Genomic DNA, 25,350 nt, shown 5'->3' with positions numbered 1-25,350 from the left:
TATGGTGTAAATATAACCTATCTATGAATTAGATCAAATGTAAAAGTCAGCCGAATTAGTGTTGATACTGCAAGGAGACGTATTGTGTGAAGAGAAATTGAAGATGTCATTTAATTGTCGATATATTTATGATCCACGTCAAGTATTCAGTTTCGGCGGCATTTCTTCCAATTTCTCCAAAGGTCTTCTCATCAGGGCTCTATAAATAAAGAACTACGGCAGATCTGTAATATGTAATGCAGCCGAACCGTGTATTACAATGCCGTTATGTGATGACTTTCAAAGAGAAAAGCAAGAACACTCGGAATTAAGTATTCTTTTAAAATGTTTTCCGGATTTCATATCATATAAACACCAAATCCCAGCATGCATTGCGGCTAAAACGTCCAATCAGCGAGCTTAAACCATTGCTGAGGATCTTGGGTAATCGCCCGAAATGCCTACGTCTGTTTCCGGTTATTTTTATTTTGAAATTCAGTTCCTGACGGACGCCAAAAAAGCCCGAGATTATGGAATTAAACCAATAAATAAAAGCAAGGATAATTGTGTGTTATTGGTGAGTAAATAACATTGTTATTTTGAAAAGAATAACAAATTAGAAGGAAAAAAAGATTTAAAAATACAGATTTCAGTATCCTGAGGCTCCGAGCCCCATTTATTTTCCTCACAGACGACAAACAAAAGTCCGAAATTATACGATTTAAAATAAAAGCATTAATTGTGGCTTGATATTGAGTAAGAACATGTTTTTATGAACCACACAGCTTCCGGTCTCATCATGATGAATTGGAAATGGGGGACCCTGATGTAAAGAAGACGAAAGTCTTTCTCTGGTCTGCATCCCCTTAACAATTGTATGTTTTGAGCTGTACTGTACTGTACCCAATATACAAGCTGTTAATAAACTTTTCAATCAATCACGACCCGACCGGAGAAAAAGACGTGCTGCAGTCACGAAACACATTACCAGTAGAAATCAGTAGAAATCAGTAGAAATACATTGCTTTTAAAATCGTGCTGTGCAACACGAGGGGGGGGGGGGGGGGGCAATGATTATATGCAGGCAAACTGTAGAATACAACCTCTTTGGACAATTGATATACTTATTGAGAACAAGCTACAAAATGTAATACCTTGTAAAATGCCGTTTAATTATTTTTTAAGACCCCGCGGACACCCTGACTTGCCAAAAGGATCCAAATATTGACATTTTTGAATTAATCAATAACTTAGTGTTGGTCAACGTTCAGTCTAAAATACACAGAAAACAACATTCGGTAGTTTGGGTCAAGAGCTGCTTGATCGGTTTGGCTGCGAGTAAATAATCTAAAAAGGTTGGAAAATATTTGAAATCACAAACCCAAGAATGGATGCAAAACCGAAGCAGCATACAAAGTAAGGGTGCTCATTATACTGAATGCTGAAAGATGATCATATTTATGATGCAACAGTTTGACTTTCAAAATATTCCCCGGGCAGTTTTACCTAAAAAAGGGTTGCATCATAAATTACACGTTTTTAAATATAAACACATGAAGCCTTAAGAACAGAGATATGCAGCATTATCAGGTCATGGGTGTTGAAATAAAAAACAACTCAGGTTAGCTGTTTTGTACATCATCATGTCTTTATTTATGTGTAAACAAAGTCTGAAAAGAGCATCAGCCAGGTTGATTTTTGGCATTAACATGATGGATATCTTTAGCAGTCATGGATAAAACACGATCACTCCACTGCAAAAAGAAGGTCGTCTTAAACAAGTCATGACAAGTCTGTCCTTCAATCTTATTTTTGACCTCCAATCAAGATCTTAAAATGTAAAGCACTGACCATAACTTGAAACCTGCTCACTGTAGTGATTTCAAAAAGGGAAAAACAAGTGTCCTTGGTCTAGTCTTGAATAGAAACTCACACTGTTTCTACAATAAATACGATTTTAGGACTTGACTAACGACTTATTTGTGGCCTTTTTTTGCAGCGTGTATAATAAATAACATGACACTTCCATATGAACTGTTTGCGACCTCAGTTCAGTCTAGCACGGTAACTTTTCTCATCTTACTTGGTGGATGCAGTGTTTCTCACTACTGTATAAGGTGCTGAGTGGGTGTGTGTGTTTGTGTGTGAGAGAGAGAGATAGAAATGTCATAGCTTTGGGGATGTGATTCAGTCATAATGTCTTTCGTTGGTGCGAGTATGTTGATGCGTTTTGGACACTGTCCAGAGGCTTATTAGGTTAGTAGTTCATTAAAATCATTAAATATGTAACAGGTGAAGAGTTGCAAAAATAACCTTCTTAAAAACAACAGATAAACGTCTGAAGCAATCACAGCATTAGTGTTAAATTCAGAGTGCAACATAATTCGCTTAGTCACTTCCATTGTACATAAACAACAAATATATTTACAATCAAAAAACATAATTCATAGCAAAGGAAATGTTACCACATTCAGAACCACAGACACATAAGTCATTGTGAGAATGTAAAGTGTTGTGTGTGTTTATGTTACTATTGTGACTGGCATTAGGCGGTCGGTAGAGCTCGCTTTACAGATTTATTCCACTGGCCTTAAAGTGGAAGCTGAAACCAACCAAGCCCGGAACAGCCTCCATCTTCAATGACAGAAACTGGACACATTTTCACCATAAATGGTCCAGAACGTAACAAAAATGGTGCATACATGCCGATTGGTTAATTGAGCTCTGATGCAGTTAGCTCTCAACCAAAAAAAAAAAGGGTTTCAATCAGGCGCTATTAAAGCCTGAGGTTCAGTATCTATCTCCGTTTTTTGCTTTTGCTTTTCAGCTGGCAAAACATAGACAGGTCATTACAATTCAGCTTTTTCCTTTTCAAAGACAAGTGGTGTGTTTGAAAGCATAACAGCTCAGAACAAGGAGTCTGAAAACACACGTTATACTGCACAGGGTTTTGCAGGTATAAGGAGACTGATATCAATGCTGTGAAGGATTTGCTCTTCAGGATTCTTTCGTATCATATTTTGGTCTGTTTCAGAAAGAAGATCAAATCATCCCAGGACAAAACATGGAGATGGAGATAAAAGAAACTGTCTTTAAAAATGTGAGGGATGATGGAGCCACATTTTGGATGATAATAATAATAATAATAATAATAATAATAATAGGAGATTGAAGTTGGTATTATGGTAACAAAAATAGATTTTTAAAAAGAGCTGTAGTTACACTCCTACAGAACCCAAAGAAAAGCTGCATGTATGTCACCGTTTCCTTGACTGAGATAAGGACGAACAAACCGTTAGCAGGTCTGTCTTTGAAGAGAGCGGCTGGGACACCTTTTAAAATCTGATTTGTCGTAACTCTAGAACAGCATCCTCCTTTTGTTGTGTGCCAGAATGCATTTATGTGGCCGTGTATGTATGCATGTATGAGTGTGTGTGTTTAGGTGTGTGTTGAATCCTTCTACCACACCTCCTTTTAAGGCTTTTCAAGCTGCTTTGGATCAAAGTCAGTCCCAGCGGGGTAATTCAGCAGAAACACTGAGTTCAAAAACATCACAGCCTACCTGCACGTTTTCAGACACATTTCAACACCGACTCGATCCTATTGCTTCACAAAAGGGGGGGCTGATGCCCCTCCAGCCACACTGCTTCTACTGGCATTGAAATGTTAGCTTCAACTGACTTCATCGCCGCGTTCACAAATCATTTGTTTCTGCTTAGAAAATGTTAAATGCTCTGATACTAAACCTAATGTCAAATTAGGATTGGAGAGGGAGCGCCCCCCTTTAAACACAAAGGGGAAATGTTCACGTCTAAGAGTTGGCTTTAAGCCCTCGTCTTAGAGAGAGAGCAACTGATGTGCCACAGATTGAAGCTAAAATGTATAAACAGCGCAGAGGGGGGCGGAGAGAGAGGAAGAGAGATTGTTATAGTTTGTTATAAGGTTAAAATGAAACCCACACTGGCCACGAGATTAGAACAGATAAACAGCACATTAGGCTACACGCATCATCATAATTACCGATAGATAAGCCACCGCCGTCCAGTTTTAGAAACGCATCGGATTGAAAGGGAAGGGACAGGAGGAGGAGAACTTTCTGGATTTAAATAAATATTTGCGTGTTTTTGGATTCTTTAAAGCCGTCTTTTTCCTCCTGCCTGGCGGGGTTTGATGGGAGAGGAGAGGAAGGGTCGGAGGGGGCTCTATGTGAAGTTCTGGAGGGGCTGGCTGACCCTCATGCAGGACCAATAGAAAGCCCGAACCAGGGTGACGAGGACCAGCAGCAGCATCACGGCCCAGGAGGCGTAGATCCCCTGGTAGCTCTGAGCCTGAGCCCACGTCCCCGCCTGAGGAGAGCAAAGAGAAGGATGAAAGGAATAGCAACAGGTTAGAAAAGTGTCAGAGTAACTATAATTGTACGGGAAGACTAGGGGTCGAGGAATGTGACAATTTGGGATATTGCCAAATATTACATGTCACTTGTTGGACGCTTTTATCCAAAGCGACTTACATACGGGTGGGCAATCCCCACAGGAGCACTTTGGGGTGAAGTGTCTCAGGGACACAACGACATGCTGACTGCTGAGGGGTTTGAACCTGTGCTCCTGATCCCAACACCAACGCACTATGCCACTGCGCCACACGCCTCCAAATATCTGCAACAAACTCCCAGAAACCTGCAGGTCCGCTGCAACTCTGACTACTTTTAAATCCAGACTAAAGACTTTCTTTTTGTCGCTGCTTTTAAATGAACTATTCACATCTTAGACTGCACCGTAACTGTTATTCATGTTTTATTATCTTTGCCTTTTAAAGTTTCTAATGTGTTTTATGCTCTTAATGTCTGTCTTTCTTGTAAAGCACTTTGAATTGCCTTATGTTGAAAAGTGCTATATAAATAAACTTGCAACACACAGAGGAAGTTAGAGAACATCTGTTATAATAATAATAATAATGACATTGGGGTTTTCTATTTTGTTGTGTTTTAAATAGGGCTGTCAAGTTAACGCGTTAATAACGCCACTAATGATTTGAACGTGCGATTAACGCAGGTGCATTTGTACTCGGCCCGCCCCGTAGTTTCAGAGCCCAAAGGCTTGACGTTGTTGTTGTTGTTGTTAGTTGGATGGTGGAAGATTCTAGCGAGAGATATGGATACAAAAAAAGGTGTTTTAAACAGCAAGCCAAGCACCCAGCTGATGCTGACAGCCCCGCTCGCTTGCTGCAGACCACGCTTGAAAGTTTGCCGGGGAGACGCCTGGACAACAACAGCGATAGCTAAATGGGGGGCTACAGCTCAACATTGTGGGGGACGAGGGGCTGCGTGAGATCATTCGGATCGCATCCAACGTGTCGACTGCACATCACAGCGCATTATTTTTGACCCACAGTGGGAACTTCAGTCGCTTTGACTGTTATGAAGACAGAGGAGCGGCATTTCGCCGTCAACTGTAAACAGGCTTGTCTGTTTGAGCAACTGGCTCAGTGCAGAGAAGTAGACAGGGGTTGGGGGGGGGGGGGGGGGGGGGGAGAGGGGGAGAGAGGAGGAGAGATGGAGAGAGGAGAGAGATGGAGGAGAGATGGAGAGAGATGGAGGGGAGAGAGAAGAGAGCGAGAGAGAGCGATAGAGAGAGATGTAGAGAGAGATGTAGAGAGAGATATAGAGAGAGATAGAGAGAATAGAGAGAGAATAGAGAGAGAGAGAGAGAATAGAGATAATAGAGAGAGAGAGAGAGAGAGCGAGAGAGAGAGCGAGAGAGAGAGCGATAGAGAGAGAAAGAGAGAGAGAGAGAGAGAGAGAGAGAGAGAGAGAGAGAGAGATGAGAGAGAGAGCGAGAGAGATAGAGTGAGCGATAGAGAGAGCGAGAGAGAGAGAGAGAGAGACGAAGAGAGAGAGAGAGAAGAGAGCGAGAGAGCGATAGAGAGAGAGAGCGAGAGAGGAGGAGAGAGAGAGAGAGAGACGAGACAGAGATAGAGAGAGAGAGAGAGAGAGAGAGAGAGAGAAGAGAGAGAGAGAGAGAGAGAGAGTAGAGAGAGAGGTTCCCAGGTTGTTGAAATATTCAGGAGAATATTTGTCATTGTTCCAATGATAATAAACAAACATTTACATAAAGCATATTTGTCCACTCATATGTTGATAAGAGTATTAAAAACTTGAAAAATATTCCTCTAAGGTACATTTAGAACAGATCAAAAATGTGCCATTAATCGCGATTAACTATGGATTAAATATTTTAATCGACTGACAGCCCTAGTTTTAAAATGTCTTGTATCATGTATGAGGGTTTTCAGTCTGTTGCTATAAGGATGGTTTATTGTCTCGTGCTTTTACATTAGTTTCCTTTTGTCCTATCGGTTTTGTCTAAATGTATTTATGCTGCTTTTTTATATACTTATTGATGTACAGCACTTTGGTCAACTCTGTTGTTTTTAAAATGTGCTATATAAACACAATTGGATTGGATTTATCCAAAGCGCCTTACAATCAGTGCAACACCCATGAAGATGATAACTCCGAACAACAAGGAAACCGCAGATATATTGACTCCAAGCAAGTCCTACTGCTGGGGAATTAGTAACAAGCCCTCAATTCACTTTTTTAACTGCTTTTCTTTTCAGTTAATTACCGAGGTACAATCAATGTTTTCAGCTTGCGACAGAAGATACAGAATGTTGCAGTCCTGATATCAATGGGGAGCTCATTCCATAATAATAACATTACTTATCCAGCACTTTTCAAAACATAGTTACAAAGTGCTTTACATGGATTTAAAAACGAGCCGTTCAGAAGGCGACAGAACACGAGGTCAACAATCCACCCCAGCCCGAGAACTATACAATACGAATGTAAAAAGTGATCAATTAAAACAGGGATGTGGAGCAGTGGCATCGTTAAGGACAGGCTTTAATAGAGAGATGAGTTTCTGCTAGCCTCAGATTCTTATAGTGATTATAACGAGGCGTCCAATCAGACTGCATCCAGGACCCAGACGTTTAAAGCTACAATCACACTTAAAAAATGCCCTTGCATTTATTATGCGACCCATTTATGCTGCAGCGCATCGTGCATAATTCATAAAAGTATCCAGTGATTTTACACCTAAAAAACTGAACCCAGTGTGCTTCTTACGTTTCTTATTAAACACAAATGAACACATGATGTTTCCAGAGTCTGTGATGAATCCACCTGCAACAGACTGAAGCACTGACTTGTTTTCCAAATAATGTTCATGGAAGCATTCAAGACTCAAGAGTGTCTGAGGGCTACGAGAGAAAATAGCTTCCCCATCAACTATTAAGTGTGCAGCTGCTCAGAAGAAAAGTATTTAATGTAGATGGCAAAAGTGACTTTGAGAGAACCCACAGGGATTCTCTGAGAAAATATGGAAATATGAACGCCTGTTTCAAAGTCACAACACTAGAGCCAAGCTAACATGGGTAGGAAAGGTCAAAATACAGTTATGAAGCTAGATTTAGAAGGCATTGTTTTAATATATATTGTTTTACGACTCAGAAATAGCATATCATTCCTATAACAAATAATATTCATTCTTGTTTTGACAGCCTGAGTGGACGATACACCCCCCTGGCTCAGACGATTAATGCTATCTAGAATAAACCAGCAGGCATGTTAAAGCACCAGATAAGGTTAGTGTCTGACACACTGTCAAGACAGGCGCTTTTTATAATTATTTTATAAAAGGAGTCTCTTCCGACGATGAGGTAATCAAAACAGCTCATGCAGGCAGAGAAACAAAGCTTAAAACACGCTCAAAAGCCATGGTTAGAACAGCTTTAAATGAATGACTTCCCGCTTCTTCTGTAAATGATGTGTAAAGTTTTAATGATCGGGTTGCTCACAGGAGCCTTAACATTTTACACAGCGTCTTTTAGCTCGTGCTGCTGACTTAGGGACACAACGGCTCCAGAAACGGCTTTTAAGGCGATAAATCTGCTTAAACTACCTTCATGTACCGTTAAACCACCGCTTCCCTATTCCTAATTAAATGCAGTCTGGAAATGAAGTTTGATCCGCTACTTGTCTTGGGCCGCTGCCGATAAAGTTTCACTGACGCAGCGTAGAGATGAAACTGTCAAAACATCATGCGCCATTCTGATCATTAAAGCAACACTTTTTTATTAAACACAACCTGGTTTCAAGTTGTGACATTTATTGCCGCTACACTGGCATCATGCAATACTGTCAATACAGCATATTGTGTGCGCATTATTGTTCTCCATGCTCGCAGGCACGTATACATCCTGTCTGTTTCATGCTCTTCTTGCGCCCTCTGCTGTTCATAAAGCAGAATGCATGCTACGGCTCCCCAAGTATCCATGAGTGGACACACACACCACACACACACACACATCACACACACACACACACCACACACACATCACACACACCCCACACACACACAACACAAACACACACACACACACACACACACACACACACACACACACACTCACACACACACACACACACACACACAACACACACACCATCACACACACATCACACACACACACACACACACACAACACACACACCACACACACACCACAACACACACACACCACACATTCACACACACACACAAATCACACACAATCCACACCACACATAATCACACACCACACCACCACAAACCGGATAAACGTTGGTGTTTTTTTGTTGTTAAATGATCGAGTGTTCTTGCATTTTAATGTGTGAGTTTTTGTATACCTCGGATTGTGGGAAAACAGTATTTCGATCCGTTTCTGTTGAGTACAAAATCATTTTGAGATGAGATTGACAACTAAAGTTGATCTTTGACTAAAACAGTCAAATAAGAAATGGAAACCAGGGAGGAATAATATCATCTCCTCTGCCTTTCAGTGGGCGCTTTGCAGCCGGTGTTGTTCCTGAACACGGATTACAGTCGGACTCGGCTGCGCCTCGGCTGGATCGATCTCACTGACAAATAGAGACCTGTCGCAAAACCATTGCAGAGCAGCTGTGAGGGGCAGAGCGGCTGTGAGGGGCACAGCCTCGTGTTTAACAAACGACTACAGAGAGAGATTGGTATCGTATTCCTTCGTCCTGCTGCCTCTGTTTTATCTGCAATTGTAAGGTTTCCACATTATGAAATGAAAAAGCATCTTAAGCCTGCTAAAAGGTGGCCACACGTAACATGCTACATACAATGACAATTATGCTTTTATCCATTATATATAAGTGCAAGTTAAATAGCAAGTTTTGGATTGTTGACGACTAAAAATAAAGACATCATCTTGAACTCAGGGATTTTTTTTATTGTGCTGGTATTTAACAAACTTAATATTAACTGTATGTTCATTATTATTAATAATCCAATTGGCATAGAATGCTGTTTAAATTCTCTTAAATATAGGAAATACCTGCTTTTCTGCTTTTAAATCATGTTAAACTGAATGTGTTGAGTTTCGGACTGAGAAAACTCGACATTAAAAGATATCACCTTTGGACATTTTACACTATTTTCTGATTAATGGATCATGAAAAACATTTTTAGTAGCTGCCCTACTGGGGGGGGGGGGGGGGGGGTCGACTCACCATCAGCCCGGCAGTGGCGATGCTGAATAGCAAGCAGAGTAGAAAACACCACAAGCTCCGCCTCCGGGGATACCTCTGACCAATGGAGGAGCTGCAGGACCGACAGAGGAGAGAAAGGAGAAATGACTTTCATGAGGAAATGACATTTATTACAGCTTAATGATATGACCCTTTGTTTTAAAGTATCATCCTCTTTTCCCAGCATGCACTATTGACTTGTCACAGCAGGGAAAAGCTCAGGCGTTACTAATAACATGACGGTGGCTATGTTCTCTCCCTGGTTACCAATACAACATGACCGACTACATGAATAATACCAGGACCCTGGAACTGCTAAATGGACTTCAGCCATCATTAATTGTATCATTTATTACATCTGTGCTTTTCCTGCCGTGACATGTCCAAATATATTGGATCTGTATCTTTCATATTTTGAAGCACAAAAAGCTCCAGGATCAATCATTTTAGTTTGTGTATTTGGGGAATTTATAACTGTTGTATTACTGCCACCAGAGACGAAGTGCAGGACGGATACAACACATGACAGATGAAGGTGAGACACCTGCAGAATAACCCTCCTGCAGCACCTGGCCAGGCTTTCTCCAGCTGCTGGAGTTATCTTTTTTATTTGAAGCTTACTTTTAGATGCTTTTCATAAAGACAGTCACGACGCACCTGTGAGTGGCAGTCATACAACACTCGCTGGTGACACTCTTTTCAGTGTAGTGAAGATAAAAAGACACAAGGCCACCAGTTGCTGGTGTGACAGACAGAAACGTTCAAACCAGAAATCACAAAATAGTCATATCACTGTAACATCAAGGATTTGCCATTCTTGAACTACTTCATTTTTAATTGATATAACATCACAGGAAGCTAATTACTCCCATGATCACGGTTTCAGAGGCTTATGCAGATAGAGGTATAGGAATTTGGTTTACTGCAAAATAAAAGGGAATTCCTGAGGTTCAAAACATCCATGGAGCTAAATCCTACAGATTAGAAACCTCATGATGTTATAAGCCACACACACACACACATATATTAACCACACACACATTAATGCACTTGCAAATATAACGACACACAAACAGAAATGTACACACACATGTACATACACACACACGCAAATATAACGACACACAAACAGAAACACACACATATTTTGCCCAGTCAGTCAAAAATGTGTTTGAAGAAATCCTCATCATACAAATTCACAACTACTAACGAAATATTCTGCTTCAAACCACATTTGTTGGTGTCTGGCCTTAAAAAGAAACCAATTTCACTGAGGTCAGAAAACAATTTGCTCCCCCGCAGCAGGTAGCCAAACACAAAGAGAGGCACGCACCTGTAGGCCTACTAACAGATATTCAGAGCTTCATTCCAAAACCTCAAAAGAAGCTTTGAATGTGAACAGAAATGAAATTCTCTTCAGCCCTCTCATATCTACAGAGCCAGGGCATTTCCCTTTCAGTGCCAGAACACACAGGTAGCAGAGGAATGTATTCGATTAGAAATCCACTTTTTCAAAGTGTGGGGGGGGGGGGTTTACCTTGGTTGGCTGATTGGCTAATGGTTTACACAAGACAAAAAATCGTTTTATGACATCATAAAGTGTCCAAAATCTGATTCAGCTCATTTTCAGACAGGTTTTTATAGAAATGGATCAAAAAGAGGAGAGAATCTTTGTTCCTGAAACTTTCAGAGTCTCTTTCCACAGAGGGGACACATGGTGATGTAGAAGAAGACATGAAGAAGAGGGGACACATGCTGATGTAGAAGAGACATGAAGAAGAGGGGACACATGTTGATGTAGAAGAGACATGAAGAAGAGGGGACACATGTGATGTAGAAGAGACATGAAGAAGAGGGGACACATGTTGATGTAGAAGAGACATGAAGAAGAGGGGACACATGTTGATGTAGAAGAGACATGAAGAAGAGGGGACACATGTTGATGTAGAAGAGACATGAAGAAGAGGGGACACATGTTGATGTAGAAGAAGACATGAAGAAGAGGGGACACATGTTGATGTAGAAGACATGAAGAAGAGGGGACACATGTTGATGTAGAAGAGACATGAAGAAGAGGGGACACATGTTGATGTAGAAGAGACATGAAGAAGAGGGGACACATGTTGATGTAGAAGAGACATGAAGAAGAGGGGACACATGTTGATGAAGAAGACATGAAGAAGAGGGGACACATGTTGATGTAGAAGAGACATGAAGAAGAGGGGACACATGTTGATGTAGAAGAGACATGAAGAAGAGGGGACACATGTTGATGAGAAGAGATGAGAAGAAGAGGGGACACATGTTGATGTAGAAGAGACATGAAGAAGAGGGGACACATGTTGATGTAGAAGAGACATGAAGAAGAGGGGACACATGTTGATGAAGAAGAGACATGAAGAAGAGGGGACACATGTTGATGTAGAAGAGACATGAAGAAGAGGGGACACATGTGATGTAGAAGAGACATGAAGAAGAGGGGACACATGTTGATGAAGAAGACATGAAGAAGAGGGGACACATGTTGATGTAGAAGAGACATGAGAAGAGGGGACACATGTTGATGTAGAAGACATGAAGAAGAGGGGACACATGTTGATGTAGAGACATGAAGAAGAGGGGACACATGTTGATGTAGAAGAGACATGAAGAAGAGGGGACACATGTTGATGTAGAAGAGACATGAAGAAGAGGGGACACATGTTGATGTAGAAGAGACATGAAGAAGAGGGGACACATGTTGATGTAGAAGAGACATGAAGAAGAGGGGACACATGTTGATGTAGAAGAGACATGAAGAAGAGGGGACACATGTTGATGTAGAAGAGACATGAAGAAGAGGGGACACATGTTGATGTAGAAGAGACATGAAGAAGAGGGGACACATGTTGATGTAGAAGAGACATGAAGAAGAGGGGACACATGTTGATGAGAGAGACATGAAGAAGAGGGACACATGTTGATGTAAGAGACATGAAGAAGAGGGGACACATGTTGATGTAGAAGAGACATGAAGAGAGGGGACACATGTTGATGTAGAAGAGACATGAAGAAGAGGGGACACATGTTGATGTAGAAGAGACATGAAGAAGAGGGGACACATGTTGATGTAGAAGAGACATGAAGAAGAGGGGACACATGTTGATGTAGAAGAGACATGAAGAAGAGGGGACACATGTTGATGTAGAAGAGACATGAAGAAGAGGGGACACATGTTGATGTAGAAGAGACATGAAGAAGAGGGGACACATGTTGATGTAGAAAAGACATGAAGAAGAGGGGACACATGTTGATGTAGAAGAAGTCACATATAGAGTATGACAGATTTTCACAACCATGTTCGTCTAATTTAGGAAAAGTCCAACACAACGTCTGAGGCTGGTGAGAAAAATGTGTCTCAGATCTTTATCCATCGCCTTCTGGCTCACTGTGTGTAGGATCACTGAGTGAAAGCTTTAGCAGAATGCCTGAGGATGTAAATCTACCATGTGAAAGTACGGTGGGGTGAAGGCATGTGATGGATGCTTACAGCTACTTACACTTTCCTGCAGTGTGGGCACCTGGCCAGCGTCCGGTCTGTGAACTCTGTCCACTGAAATTACAAAGAGAAACATTTGTCAAATGATCTACTTTATTGATGACAACAAGTTCAAGTATTGTGATTAGAATTCATATAATCTCATTCTCGATATCGCAGCCTTAGAATTAGCTGTTTCTTACACCATGCTTATGAATACAAATTGAGACATTTATTTTATCTTTAGACCTATATAACAAACTACAGAAGATTAAAACCCCAAAAAGCATAATAGGGCCTCTTTAACTCACACTATAAACATACACAGTCAGAGTTTAAAATATATTTGGTTTATACACCATGAAGGCAAGTGCAAATGTGTTCAGGGTTGTTTGTAATACTTTGGTAGGGATTTCATGTGTCTATGCGTTTGTCCTGGTCCGACCTGGTGGTGTAAAGGTCAATTGTCTATGAAGTCAAATGCCAAGACAAAAGTAAAAAAGAATTCTCTGAGAGCCAGATAAAGTTGTTCTTTCCCTGGTAAACAATCCAACAGTGGAGAAAAGCAACACTCCTTACATTTCAGAAGCATAATATAATACATGTCTGCCTGAAAAATAACTTCATTGTCTATAGTTGGTACACCGTCAGTTGACTGCTCGGCTGATTAAATGCACTGATGGGGGCGGTCCTCTTTAAATGTGCCTGCTGATGCATTGTTTTGATGACATTTAACATAATCATTCCAGCTCTTGCTAACATCCAAAAGAAAAATAATCTTCCCTCGGGTAGACATTTGTAAACCCTGCAAACCGTGTGCATGCTGTGCATTCGTCTTGTTTTGAATAAACACTCTGTATTGGAGGCACAGAGAACATTATCGCTCCATCTTTGATAAAGGGATCACCGCCAGCCAGGGCACAGATTTGTGTTTTCATTCTGCCTCCCTGTCTTTACGCAGGTAGGAAAGGTCAGACTGAATGCTAAACACCCTGAAGCATCACCAACTAAATCCTTTCTTTCCTCTCACTCTGCAGCCATCCTCACTTCCCCCGTATATTTAAACCACCGTTACCTATAGGCATTGTTAAAAAGCACCGAGTTCAAACTCCCCTTTAGCACACAATGGACTGAATATATCAGCGCAGGGTGGACAGGGTTATCGATCCAAACCAATAACTCAACATTCACTTGGCCTGGTGCAAATGGGGTTTTCAATAATTCACCGTTCTGGCTGCGCTTCAGTTCATTTCACAACAAAGACCTTTCAGCTCGACTGAAACTGTCACGAGATATTTCAACTACGACTGACGGCAAATGCCAAAGCGGTTTTATTATTCGGCTAGTGTGCATTATAATGCAGCAGCTCCTCATACTGTGGCTGTTTTTATTGGATCGTGGCTCCCTGTGGAGTTTATTGGTGGTGCCTGTTTGGATGTGTCATTTAAAGAGATGGGAGGAAGGGGCCTGTGCCAGAGAGTTCATCAATTGAACTGATTTGGAAAAGTCCTTGTCATAGAGGATGATAAGAGCAATCAATCATTACTTTGTAAATACAACCTGTGCTTCTGACGGCATTCATACATTCAGAGTGTTATTATTTGAAACCTCAGAGAATGCAGCAAGAGCCATGTATCTTATAAAACCTACGACAGAAATCCAATGACATTATTTATATATAAATTCATTAGAATCTGTAGACAATAAAAAGAAAAGGAGAAAGCTAGATAGTTAACTATTTGTGGAATTTGACAGTTTTCGTATGAATTACAGAAATTAGATAAAATGACGCTGGAGGAGTTTAGTCGGTTTCCCGTTTCCACTATTTATGCTACGCTAAGCTAGCCCTCTGGTGGCTGTATATTTGACAGACAGACAAAAGATCTTCTTATTCAACTCAGCAAGAAAGCCAATCTACCAAAATGCTAAACAAATCCTTTAACTGTGACTGTAACGCGATTCTCAAAGAACATCCATCTGTTTGCAACTTATCAATACTCCAATTACTTGTATATAAACTATTCTGCACTATTTCTATTAGATAATAGTGCAAGTAATACAATAAAATAGAATCTGTTTTATTGTGTTGCCCAGTTGGAGGAGCCTGTGACCTAAGAATGTCATTGTCATAACTACACTGTAGCTATGCACACATGCCAATGAAAGCCTTGAACCTTGAATGAATCTTGTTCTGATGACATGCTTTAAACGGTGAGGGAGGATTGGTACCAGGAAGGTGTTGTTGCAGTGTCCGCAGGAGACCCGGGCCCCGGCAGGCTGGGGGTCGGGACTGGCCGGACCAGGATGAACCGGACCCAGATTAATTATCCTCTTACTGTAAAAGAGAGAGACATTCAGCGTTAAGGGCAATCTAATAATCACTGCCTGATGTTGTGAGCAGTCGTGACGGAGAGGAAAAGAGCTGACGACGGTTTCACTTTTTGGGATCCATCGGCAGCCGACCCTCTCATTAGCACTAACACTGCTTTCCTACAATCAGCTTCCTCAGACACCTGCAGCCGCTCAGAATCAGACGGCAGCACAGAGGTGTGTCAGCAAGTCTGGTCTGAATGCAAAACAGAGAGAGTGGAGGTGAACTTCTCACAGTAATTTAATGCAGCAGGGAAAGAGGCCTCTGTGGATTATATACATCGTTTAGCATCAGTTTAATTAAATAGGTTACTTTAGGTCAACTCAAATAAAACCAGCAACATTAAAGGGGCCCTATTCTGCTCCTATCAGTATGTAGTGTCTCCATGCTTTCATGTCCAAAAGGCTCTTTATTTTTCACATGCTGCAGCACCTCTTTTCACCCTCTGTCTGAAACCAGAGAGCAGTCTGCTGATTGGTTAGCTGGCCGGCTCTGATGGGATTGGTCAACCGCTTAGAAATGTCCCGCCCCTTAGCCTATCACCTACAATATGTTGGAGCGCTAGCCAATAGAAGCGCTAGTGTTACATAGTGATGTCACTATGTTCAGGAAGTAAACATCCAATGGATGCGTTTCAGTGTGTGGGAGAGAAACTCCCTCTGTAGGAACACAGGGATGTTATCCTTTGCAGACCATTTACATGCACTAAAACCTATAGAACACACTACAGGAAAGGGAAACCCCCACAAAGCAGAATAGGGCACATATATTTGTGATAAGGTATTCACGATGTAGAGACAATATTTTCAAATAAAGTTCAACACAGTCAATTCTAAGCTTCAATGGCAAAGCAAATCACTTGAAGGTTCTTCCTGACATATAAGGACGTGTCATTTGGTTTGAAAAACTAAATAAGTGCCTTCTAATATTCAAACATGAAATCCCTAATCAGCCTTAACCTCTGATCTGCACTGACGGATGCATTATGAGCTTCAGATCTTTATGCCGACAGATTCTGTGGAAGTGCCGTTTCACATCCTACATGTTTAGCAGCAGAAAATTAACCAAAGAAAATATGGCTATAAAAATGTTGCTTTTGAAAATAGTTTACCTCAGGCATCAAGAAAGGCCTCTCATCTGTGTTACCATGACACCATGAGCAGCACGATGTTCAGATGAGCTGCCAGAGCCGTTACCTTCCACTGACTGTTATCTGCCTTCTGTTTTTTACAATTAAATAATACAACACCGTGGCATCTGTCTGGAACGTAAATATGTTTAACAGCTTCCCTGACATAAGGCATTTTAAACTTTATTTCCTAAACTGTTCTGAACTTTCAGCAACCTTGTAATGTTGTCTATATGCGCTGAAGAAAAGTGATTTACTATAGCTCCTTGTCCAGCTGTTCCAAAGAGACTCATATTATATGGAATTGAAATGGCTAAGTGTGCATCTGGTTAGCAGGAATGTAGCGCATAATTAAAGCAGATAGATGAACTGTGATTTCAGCTGCAAGGTGCAGATTGAAAATGTAACATAATCCATATCCCTAAGGCCCAAAATAAGACACACGGTTAATGGCGTCTATTATCCAGGTATAAAGAAGTGGAACACATGATGTGGCTTGTTCTAATAATGCTGTTTCATCCTCATCCGGCTCGCTGAGCACTGGGAGCACAGCCGCAATTTAGGGACTGCTGCTCCCTCGGCGCCTTGTTACTACCTCTGCTTCACTTCACTCTCACACACACACACCTTGTTCTCGCAGTATCACGGTGATGCAAACACACACACACACAGTTGGAAAGAGCTGCTCACCAATATGGCCGGGGACAGGCGATCCTCTGGGAAGTGACTTTGCAGATGAGCAGGCAGTTGCAGGGGCAGCGGACGTACTTCTTCCCTGCCGGGGCGTTTTTAATAGGCTGCAGAGGGAGACGGAGACACACAGGGGGACGAGATAAGAAGACAGCAGAACATCCACTTAGAACGGGAGTAGGTAACAAGCCAATTATTCTTGATGGATGAGAATTAACCAATACTACGCCACAGAGAGAGGTATTCTGGGAGATATTGGAAGTGGCAGTACTGCAGTGCCAGGTTTTGTTTTACTTTAGTTATTAAGGCAATGATAAAGGAAGTTGCAAACTTGATCTTGTTGAACTTTTACAACGGAAAATGTGGCGATTCTATTCTAGGGATAGAAGGGATTGTGAGGTTTATGTTATTCATTATTACATTTCATTACACATTGGTGGACTTTAAGTACATTAAGCTGATATTACTTCTGTACTTCTCCTGAACATTGTGCATTCAAGATTTGTACTTGCAATGGAGTATTTTAGGTATTTCAAATTGTACTTAAGTTAAGGATCCGAGTACTTCTTCCACCTCTGTTACAAGTTATTTATCAAAGCGACTTACATACACCCCGTAGACATGTGTTCAGTATCGTGCCAAAGGACACTTCGACATGTTGACTGCAGGGGGTTGGATCAAAATGCTGACCCTGTGATTTGCATAACAGCGCACAGTTGTCCAAAAGTTCAGGAGCCGCTAGTTTGAATATGAATAGGTCATTTAAGACCCGAGCGAACGCATCAAGCACCCATTTAATTGGCTTTCTGCAAAGAGAGGTTTATTTAGCGCTGAATTTTACCTTCATTTCAATATAGAAGGAAATACAGACAACATTTTCAAGAAATGCTTAAAAAAAATGTAACTTGCATGTGCTAAGATTTGGTAATATTCTGCAGGCTCCTATAGATGTGTGTTGCTGTATGCTGTATTCACATTAGTTACAGCATGGCTTGATGTATACCAATCTAAATATATTCTTATGAATGATATACTCAATGAGTGAGTAACCAGATAAACGTCTATCTCACAAGATACTGAGGGCCAAAATCAGCTGTGAAGGACGGGGAACTGTGTGTTTTTACAAAACTCCAACTTTATTAATACCCTGCCTGCCTTGCTCTGGACTTAATAGAATATCCGGCTGACGGCTCTCTGCGCTGCGTCATTAAACCCCGACTAACCAGATCTGATTGAGTCCTGCGAGTTTCCTTCCTCATCATCAATTTCCCTTTCAACAGATGTGGGAGTCAGGCTTATGTCTGCAGGGAGGTAATGACAGCGAGTGAAGACTAATGTCACAAGTAATCATTACAGGGTGGATTGTACAATTGCAGTCGTCTTTAGTGTTAAAGATCCTATTATTAGAATGCAGTCTAACACCTGCAATGAATTCTACCTTCATTAATATACTAGTGTAGGTGATTTTGAAGCTTGCGGTCAAACTGTATTGCGCTATAATGACTGGCGATTCTATTATTCAGCCCATTTTATATAACAAATTATATTAATTTAAATGATATAATGTGCAGCTGCAGGAAATGAACCTTTTCCAAATCATGTATGTATGATCAGAATACCTTTATTTGTCCCTCAGTGGGGATACAGTGCAGATAAAAAGGCAAAGAGTATACTTGTATATTAATTCAAACGATAAGCACACCGTATTAAAAAATAATCAAAAACATGAGCACACCATGGTAAGACGGGAGGCGTGTGGCGCAGTGGGCTAGTGCGTTGGAGTTCGGATCAGGGGAGCAGGTTCAAACCCCACTGCAGTCAGCATGTCGTTGTTCACCCCAAATTGCTCCTGTGGGGATTGCCCACAGTATTGAGTATGTAAGTCTAATAAGTAACATGTAATGTAAAAGATAAGTAGCAGTATTTTAAAATGTTAAGGAGATATCAAAAAGTGTTCAAGGAGTTGGTAACGTTAGGAAATTGTAAATACATGGTGTCATAATAATGAATGAATTGTAAATAACTGTATGTTGCACATGAGCAGTGGTAGTGCACAACATTTGTTATAATATTAACATTTTGATGTCTGTTATAATGCTATATATTCCTATACAGTCATTGCTATGCCTCATCTGTGGCTATAGTGTTTTACTTCAGTTGAGACTACTATATTGATCGTGATCCCAGCCCAACTTAGACAATAAAAGAGAAAAGAGAAAGTAATATAAATAACAATATGTCTAATTTGTAAAGCTTATTAGCAATGGTAGAGCAAAGAAGAGCTCCTGATTGACAAAGATGAATCTGTTTGGATTGAGGCGACTCCAGCATGTTTCACACTCATTTCAGTCGAAATTAAACCTCATCTGTACGTCTTATAAGGTTGTTTTCAACAATCTATATTTGCACACCGTGACATATTTCTTTAAGAGTACATATATTCCCTCCATCTGTGAATCGCTCATATTGCCAGTCGGTACATCTGGACACATTTCTTATTTCCTCTTCCATCTGCACGCCGATATGCACAGCTAGTGACGCACGCTGTTGAAGCCCCTTTACACTCTGACAGCGCTGAAATTACATGCTGTGTTATCTTCAGCACACATGTCCAATTCCTCAATCGTTTACAGTCCTTTCTCTGTGGGAGCTCAAAGAGATGACTCGAACTCAATTTCCTTTTACAAGTATTTAAAGAGGAAATATTATGCAAATGTTTAGGTCCATATTTGTATTGTGTGCCTCTACTGTGACATGCTTTAATGTTCAAAAACACTGACCAAAACACACCTCTTCAGACTGGCTTTTAATATGTGAATTATGTTGTGTTGCTGTTTTAATATTTGTATTCTATTATATCTCGTTTGAGCACCTGAAAAGGGTATTATTATTATAAAAAAGCCCTTTATTTTCCTCATATTACCTCTTTTCACCCTTGTCTGCTCTGATTGGTCAGCTGGCCGGCTCTGTTGTGATTGGTCGACCGCTCAGAGATGTCCCGCCTCTTAGCATATCACGATTAATGTTATTTAATGTCAAAATAATTATCTCGAATTAGAAAATAAATGTAATAATGGGACCATTGTCAAGATAACAACTAATGTCTATGGAGTTGCTGTTTTGTTCTTAAGCTTCTCAACATTTAAACATATCTTTACATTTATTTTCACTATCTCTATAAAGCGTCTTTGAGCACCTGTAAAAGCACTAACAAAATAAATATGAAGCTTAGCGCAAGTTCAATGAGGAAGACCAATACCCCCTGGTGCTACACGTCACTTCAATCTCCTCTTCCATTAAGTAATCAGGGGCGTTACTCCGCAGCTAGCCAATCATCGCACCTGCTAACCCCTTTAAATCTGCTCTTCCCTCTCCGTCAGCTGTCATTTCAGGTGTCAACGCACAACCCTCCTCCACCCCTTCGCCTCCTGTCTCCTAATTCAGGGCCAAGCTAATCCTTCTTCCTTCAGACCAGACCGAACCACTTATCACCACCACCAGTGTCTAGACCCCGGGGGGTTCATCGGAGCGGTGTTCCCCTCCCGAATGATCATCCTACAAACCGGGGCCTAATCTCCAAACATCAGTTAATTCATTGTTGTAATCTGTCAATCATTTTATTATACCAGGGTTTCCCACACATAGACTATACTTGGGCGGGCCGCCCAGGTATATTAACGGCCGCCCAGGTATATTAACGGCCGCCCAGGTATATTAACGGCCGCCCAGGTATATTTCGCGACCCATTCTTTTTTTTCTTATAATTTTTTTTGGTATTTTTTTTTAATTTATTCGTCCGTGACCACGACGCCATCTGCGATCGATTAACTTGTGGACAATGATCCCTCGCTCCCTTGCTCTGATCTCGCCTCGTTAAGTGGCCTGCCTCACACAGGGTGACTGGCTGTCCACATGATGTGGCTTGCCGACATGGCCACTGTCATACAGATCATAAATCAAAGCCCTTGATTGGTCTCTGTGTGTCATTCAAGCTCGGGATAACCTCAGCTCAGGTGAGGTAAAGGACTCTCTGAGTGTTTAGATAGTTAACTTAGTCTAAGTTCTCAGTGGGTCTCAAACGGTGTGGTCACCATTTATGTAAACACATATTTCCATTTGAGAGGGTAGTGATTGGTCTAATGGATAGTGAGGTGGCTGAAGATCGGAAGGCTGTGAGTTCAAATCCCGCCAGGAACACCTCCACTAGTGTGCCCTTGAGTGCCATCTTTACGCAAAATGATTATACAAAATGAAAACCGCCCGCCCAAGTATATTTCAGATCTGTGGGAAACACTGTATACCATGCGTCCCGGTAATAAACATGTATTTCATACATCACGTCTCTCCTGATTGAACTATATTATTATATATTTACCTCCTGATTTTCCCATGAGCATTTCACTCAGACTGGGTAAACACACTTTTACACTTCAGACTGCCTCTTTAGGAAAATGGTGGACATGACCTGTCATACCGAATTATTATGAAATGTTACGGTATGGGTAGATCAAGATCCAGTTCATTCTCCCCACTGGTTATTAATAAATCAAACACCTACATGTGCTTCATCTTGTCAAGTGAATTGACTAGTAAAGAGCTAAATGTTTGTAGCATCACACAGGACTGATAACATCAGAGAAGAAACATCAAACGGTCCTCAGAGATCAAAAGATTAACATTTAGCTTTTAAATTCATGCAAGTGTTAAATATTCATATCATATTTCCTGTGATTTGCCTACATGTCATTCACATCATAAATCAACAGCTGACAGCATATCACCTTTTTCAATGTGACTCAATGTGAATCTGTTACTGCACCAGTTCAAATACTTTGCACTCACCAAACACATTAAAAGTAATGTCATATTTTGGGTAGGATGAGCCATATAACCCAGTAAGGAGTCTTGGAAAATAATCTATTTGTTATTGCAGGAAATATACAGACTGTACACTTTTATAAATCGTATTTATTTATTTATTTATAAGGGCTTTTCACCCAAATAGCAACAAAATAAATGCTTTCGAAACAACTTAATATCAGGGAACATTTACAAGAGGATTATAGGGGCTCACTGTGAGGTATGTGGATCAACCGGAGTCATAGGGATACTGATTATGGAAGCTGAGCTGTATTGAAAGTTTTTCCTAAATTAGCAGCTTCTTTTGAGATGTCTGTTTTTATTATTTATAGTTAGTTATAGTGTGGTTATATACATTTAACTTATAGTGCTGATGCGCCTACCTATGCAGCAAGAAGGAAAGCAACCCGTTTTTAAAGCAATAAAAAGATTGGGATTTAGAGACACATATCTCAAAAGCTTGGTTAATGTATTTGGTGATTTGTATGAAACAACCCATTGACAGAGCATACTGGTCAAGTATGTGTGAGTTGCAACTGTACACACTGAACGGATTCAGTGTATCGAAACTTACCGTGGCTTCATTGCAAACGCCACACTTCACCACGTGCTGGTGGATCTTTCCCTCCACAGAGATCAGGCTCTGACACACCCTGCAGCTGATCACAGGAGCACTGCCACTCTCTGGGGAGGTGAGAGGGGAGTAGGGCGGAGGGTCCTCCCCCAGGAGCACCGAGGGCTGAGTGGGGCTGGGGAACGGAGGGAAGCCTGCACAGGGACGGGTAAAAAGTAACAAATAGAAACGGTGAATACAAAAGTAGTACAGCCACTGACATATGACCGGATTGTTGAGGTGAACAAATTAACAAGAGTTGCACAATGGACTGAAATGCACATGACAAGTAACAGCTTACATTAGGATTAATAAGATAATAAGATTTGGTCTCGAGGTGTACTGAAAGGAGCTTTAGAAGAAAAACACTCCTGGAATGCTGAGCGGGTTCATTTCAACAAGTAAGAGTAAGTACTAGTGAGAGACCCGAAAAAAAATACAACAATGACGAGAGAAAGGGACAGTTTCAGTAAGATGCAACTTAGCAAGCAGACTGAATAAAGCACTTTATAGCAGCTAAACACAATTAAGGAGCTCTTGCTTTTTCCAGAATGTTACACACAGGCCCTCCCTTCATGAGCTGCCATTGGTTGAAGCTCTCTCTTGCAGCATCCCTTTTCAGCCTCCTTACTGGCTTTCTCACATGTCAATCAAATCAGGTGTTTCTCAAGATGCTAGCTAGCTAGGTGGTACTGTTATCTAGTTTGCGAGCACCGTGGGCATCATTCAACTATTGGAAAACACGCAACAATAAGTGTCAAGAAACGTTAATAAAATATATGTGTGCTGTTCTTTTTCTGAGCTGCAAACTTGATATTATGCGCATGCCGGTGCTAATTGAGCTAGCTAACAAGCTAATATATAACGGTTGCTAGGTTAGCTAGTTAGCACAAGGCTGATTCCCTTCTGCTTCACGTCCTAATAACACAAAGTAAATCACATTGTATCCCCCAGGAGATGCTCATTAAGATATCAAGCTTACATTATAGCTGGCATTAACACAGTGAGAATAGGCTGGTTCAAACAGCTGAGCTAGCAGGCTTATACATGTTCATTTAACTGATCAACGTTTTACCTTGTTGTTGTGATATCTTCTTTTAACAGTTACCTATATAAAAGCATTTTTAATGTAACTCTTATCTGTACTGTCCTGTGTTTCACTCTTACTCTCTTGCTGCTTTAACACCTGAATGTCCCATCAATTAAGGTTCCATCTTAACCAGAATGCCCTGTCAGTGGATGCTAAGCTAGGCTAGCTGGATATCCCTCTGCTTCTCATCCTGATAACAACACAAGGGAAAGCTCCATGGAGACTCACTCTGAGGTTTGTTCGGTGCACCGTAAGGAGCGGCACCGGGAGACACCCCGCCGTTACCGCTGCCAAGAGCACCATCTCCCAGATCCGATAGTAACGGGGACCTCTCGCCGTCCGCCATACCGAGAGCCGGGCGTGGGGAGGGGGAGTGGAGCGTGAATGCAGACCAATACGGTGTGTATTGTTGTGTCGGAAACGCAGGCGTCACATGATCAGACCACCGGTGCTGCTGCTGCGGTAACGGGACCAGGGGCGGAGCTTTGATCACCCGGGAATGGGATGCTGTTATACACTAAATGGGTTGTAATCAGAGGTGGGAGAAGTACTCAGATCTTGTACTTAAAGGTCACCTATTATGCAAAATCCACTAATATGTGTCCCCTCTGTAAGAGATTCTGAATGTTTCGGGAAAAAGATTCTCCCACTTTTGATCCTGATCCATTTCTATAAAAACCTGTCTGAAAATGAGCTGATCAGATTTTGACCACTCTATGATGTCATAACGATGTTTTGGCTTGTGTAACCATTAGCCCGAAAAACAGTACAATAGGGGACCTTTAGAGTAGATGGTCAGAGTGTTGGAATACTCTGTTATAAGCAGTGGTGTAAAGAAACTAAGTACTGAAGTACTGTAGCCTACCTAAGTACACATTTGAGGGACTTAACTTACTTGATTATTTCATTTGTTGCTATTCGTACTTCTTCTCCACATATAATTCAGAGGTAAATCATGTACTTTTACTCCACTACATTAATGTTGTACCTTTAGTTACTTTACAGATCTGGATGAATGATGTGAAATATAATCAACTCTTAAATCAGACTTTAGTTCCACCTGGAGTAAATTCACAAGCTACCCTGCAGTGTACAAACTCATTCAAACTAGCTGCACTTTTACCAGCTTTGAGAACACTTTAATGATCAATAATTATAATCAAAGCATATAATAATAATATTATATAGATACTGCATAATGATTTATTTTACGTTTGGTACTTTAAATATATTTTGATGCGAATACTTTTCTACTTTTACTTGAGTAACCTTTGAATGCAGGACTGCAGAGTTAGTAAGGTCTCAGTAGCCTAATTCAGAGGGCATCTTCCTAATGAAAACGACTAAATAATTTCTAAATAAACACGCATGCATGCATGTAAATATTGTATTAAATGGCTGATTTTAAAACTATTCTTTAATGTACGGCTTTCCCTCATAGGCCCGATTTTCTAAAAATCATTTTTGCAATAGCAGCTACATATGATTACCATTCACAATAAA

At 40.9% G+C, this 25,350-nt stretch overlaps 1 protein-coding gene across 2 annotated transcripts; it reads right to left on the bottom strand.

Annotated features, from left to right (window-relative positions):
- Nucleotides 1-1,606: 1,606 nt before the first annotated feature.
- Nucleotides 1,607-24,299, bottom strand: pip4p1a (phosphatidylinositol-4,5-bisphosphate 4-phosphatase 1a). 2 transcript variants are annotated; one of them, XM_034204480.1, is made up of 7 exons: nt 24,076-24,294; nt 22,719-22,912; nt 17,285-17,391; nt 15,324-15,429; nt 13,117-13,169; nt 9,560-9,650; nt 1,607-4,325 (listed from the first exon to the last, which is right to left on the bottom strand). In XM_034204480.1, exons 1-7 carry the CDS (start codon nt 24,191-24,193, stop codon nt 4,182-4,184), a joined length of 813 nt encoding a protein of 270 aa, XP_034060371.1. In that variant the 5' UTR covers nt 24,194-24,294; the 3' UTR covers nt 1,607-4,181. The 2 variants fall into 2 exon arrangements, with proteins under 2 accessions (XP_034060371.1, XP_034060372.1); XM_034204481.1 differs by lacking the exon at nt 1,607-4,325 and adding an exon at nt 8,781-9,085 and having other exon boundaries at nt 24,076-24,299.
- Nucleotides 24,300-25,350: the final 1,051 nt, after the last annotated feature.

This window comes from Gymnodraco acuticeps, unplaced genomic scaffold (assembly GCF_902827175.1).
Source record: "Gymnodraco acuticeps unplaced genomic scaffold, fGymAcu1.1, whole genome shotgun sequence".
In the NCBI taxonomy this organism is placed as follows: Eukaryota; Metazoa; Chordata; class Actinopteri; order Perciformes; family Bathydraconidae; genus Gymnodraco; species Gymnodraco acuticeps.
The sequence above is the reverse complement of the archived record's forward strand: the minus strand, read 5'-3'. Positions and strand labels throughout refer to the sequence as shown.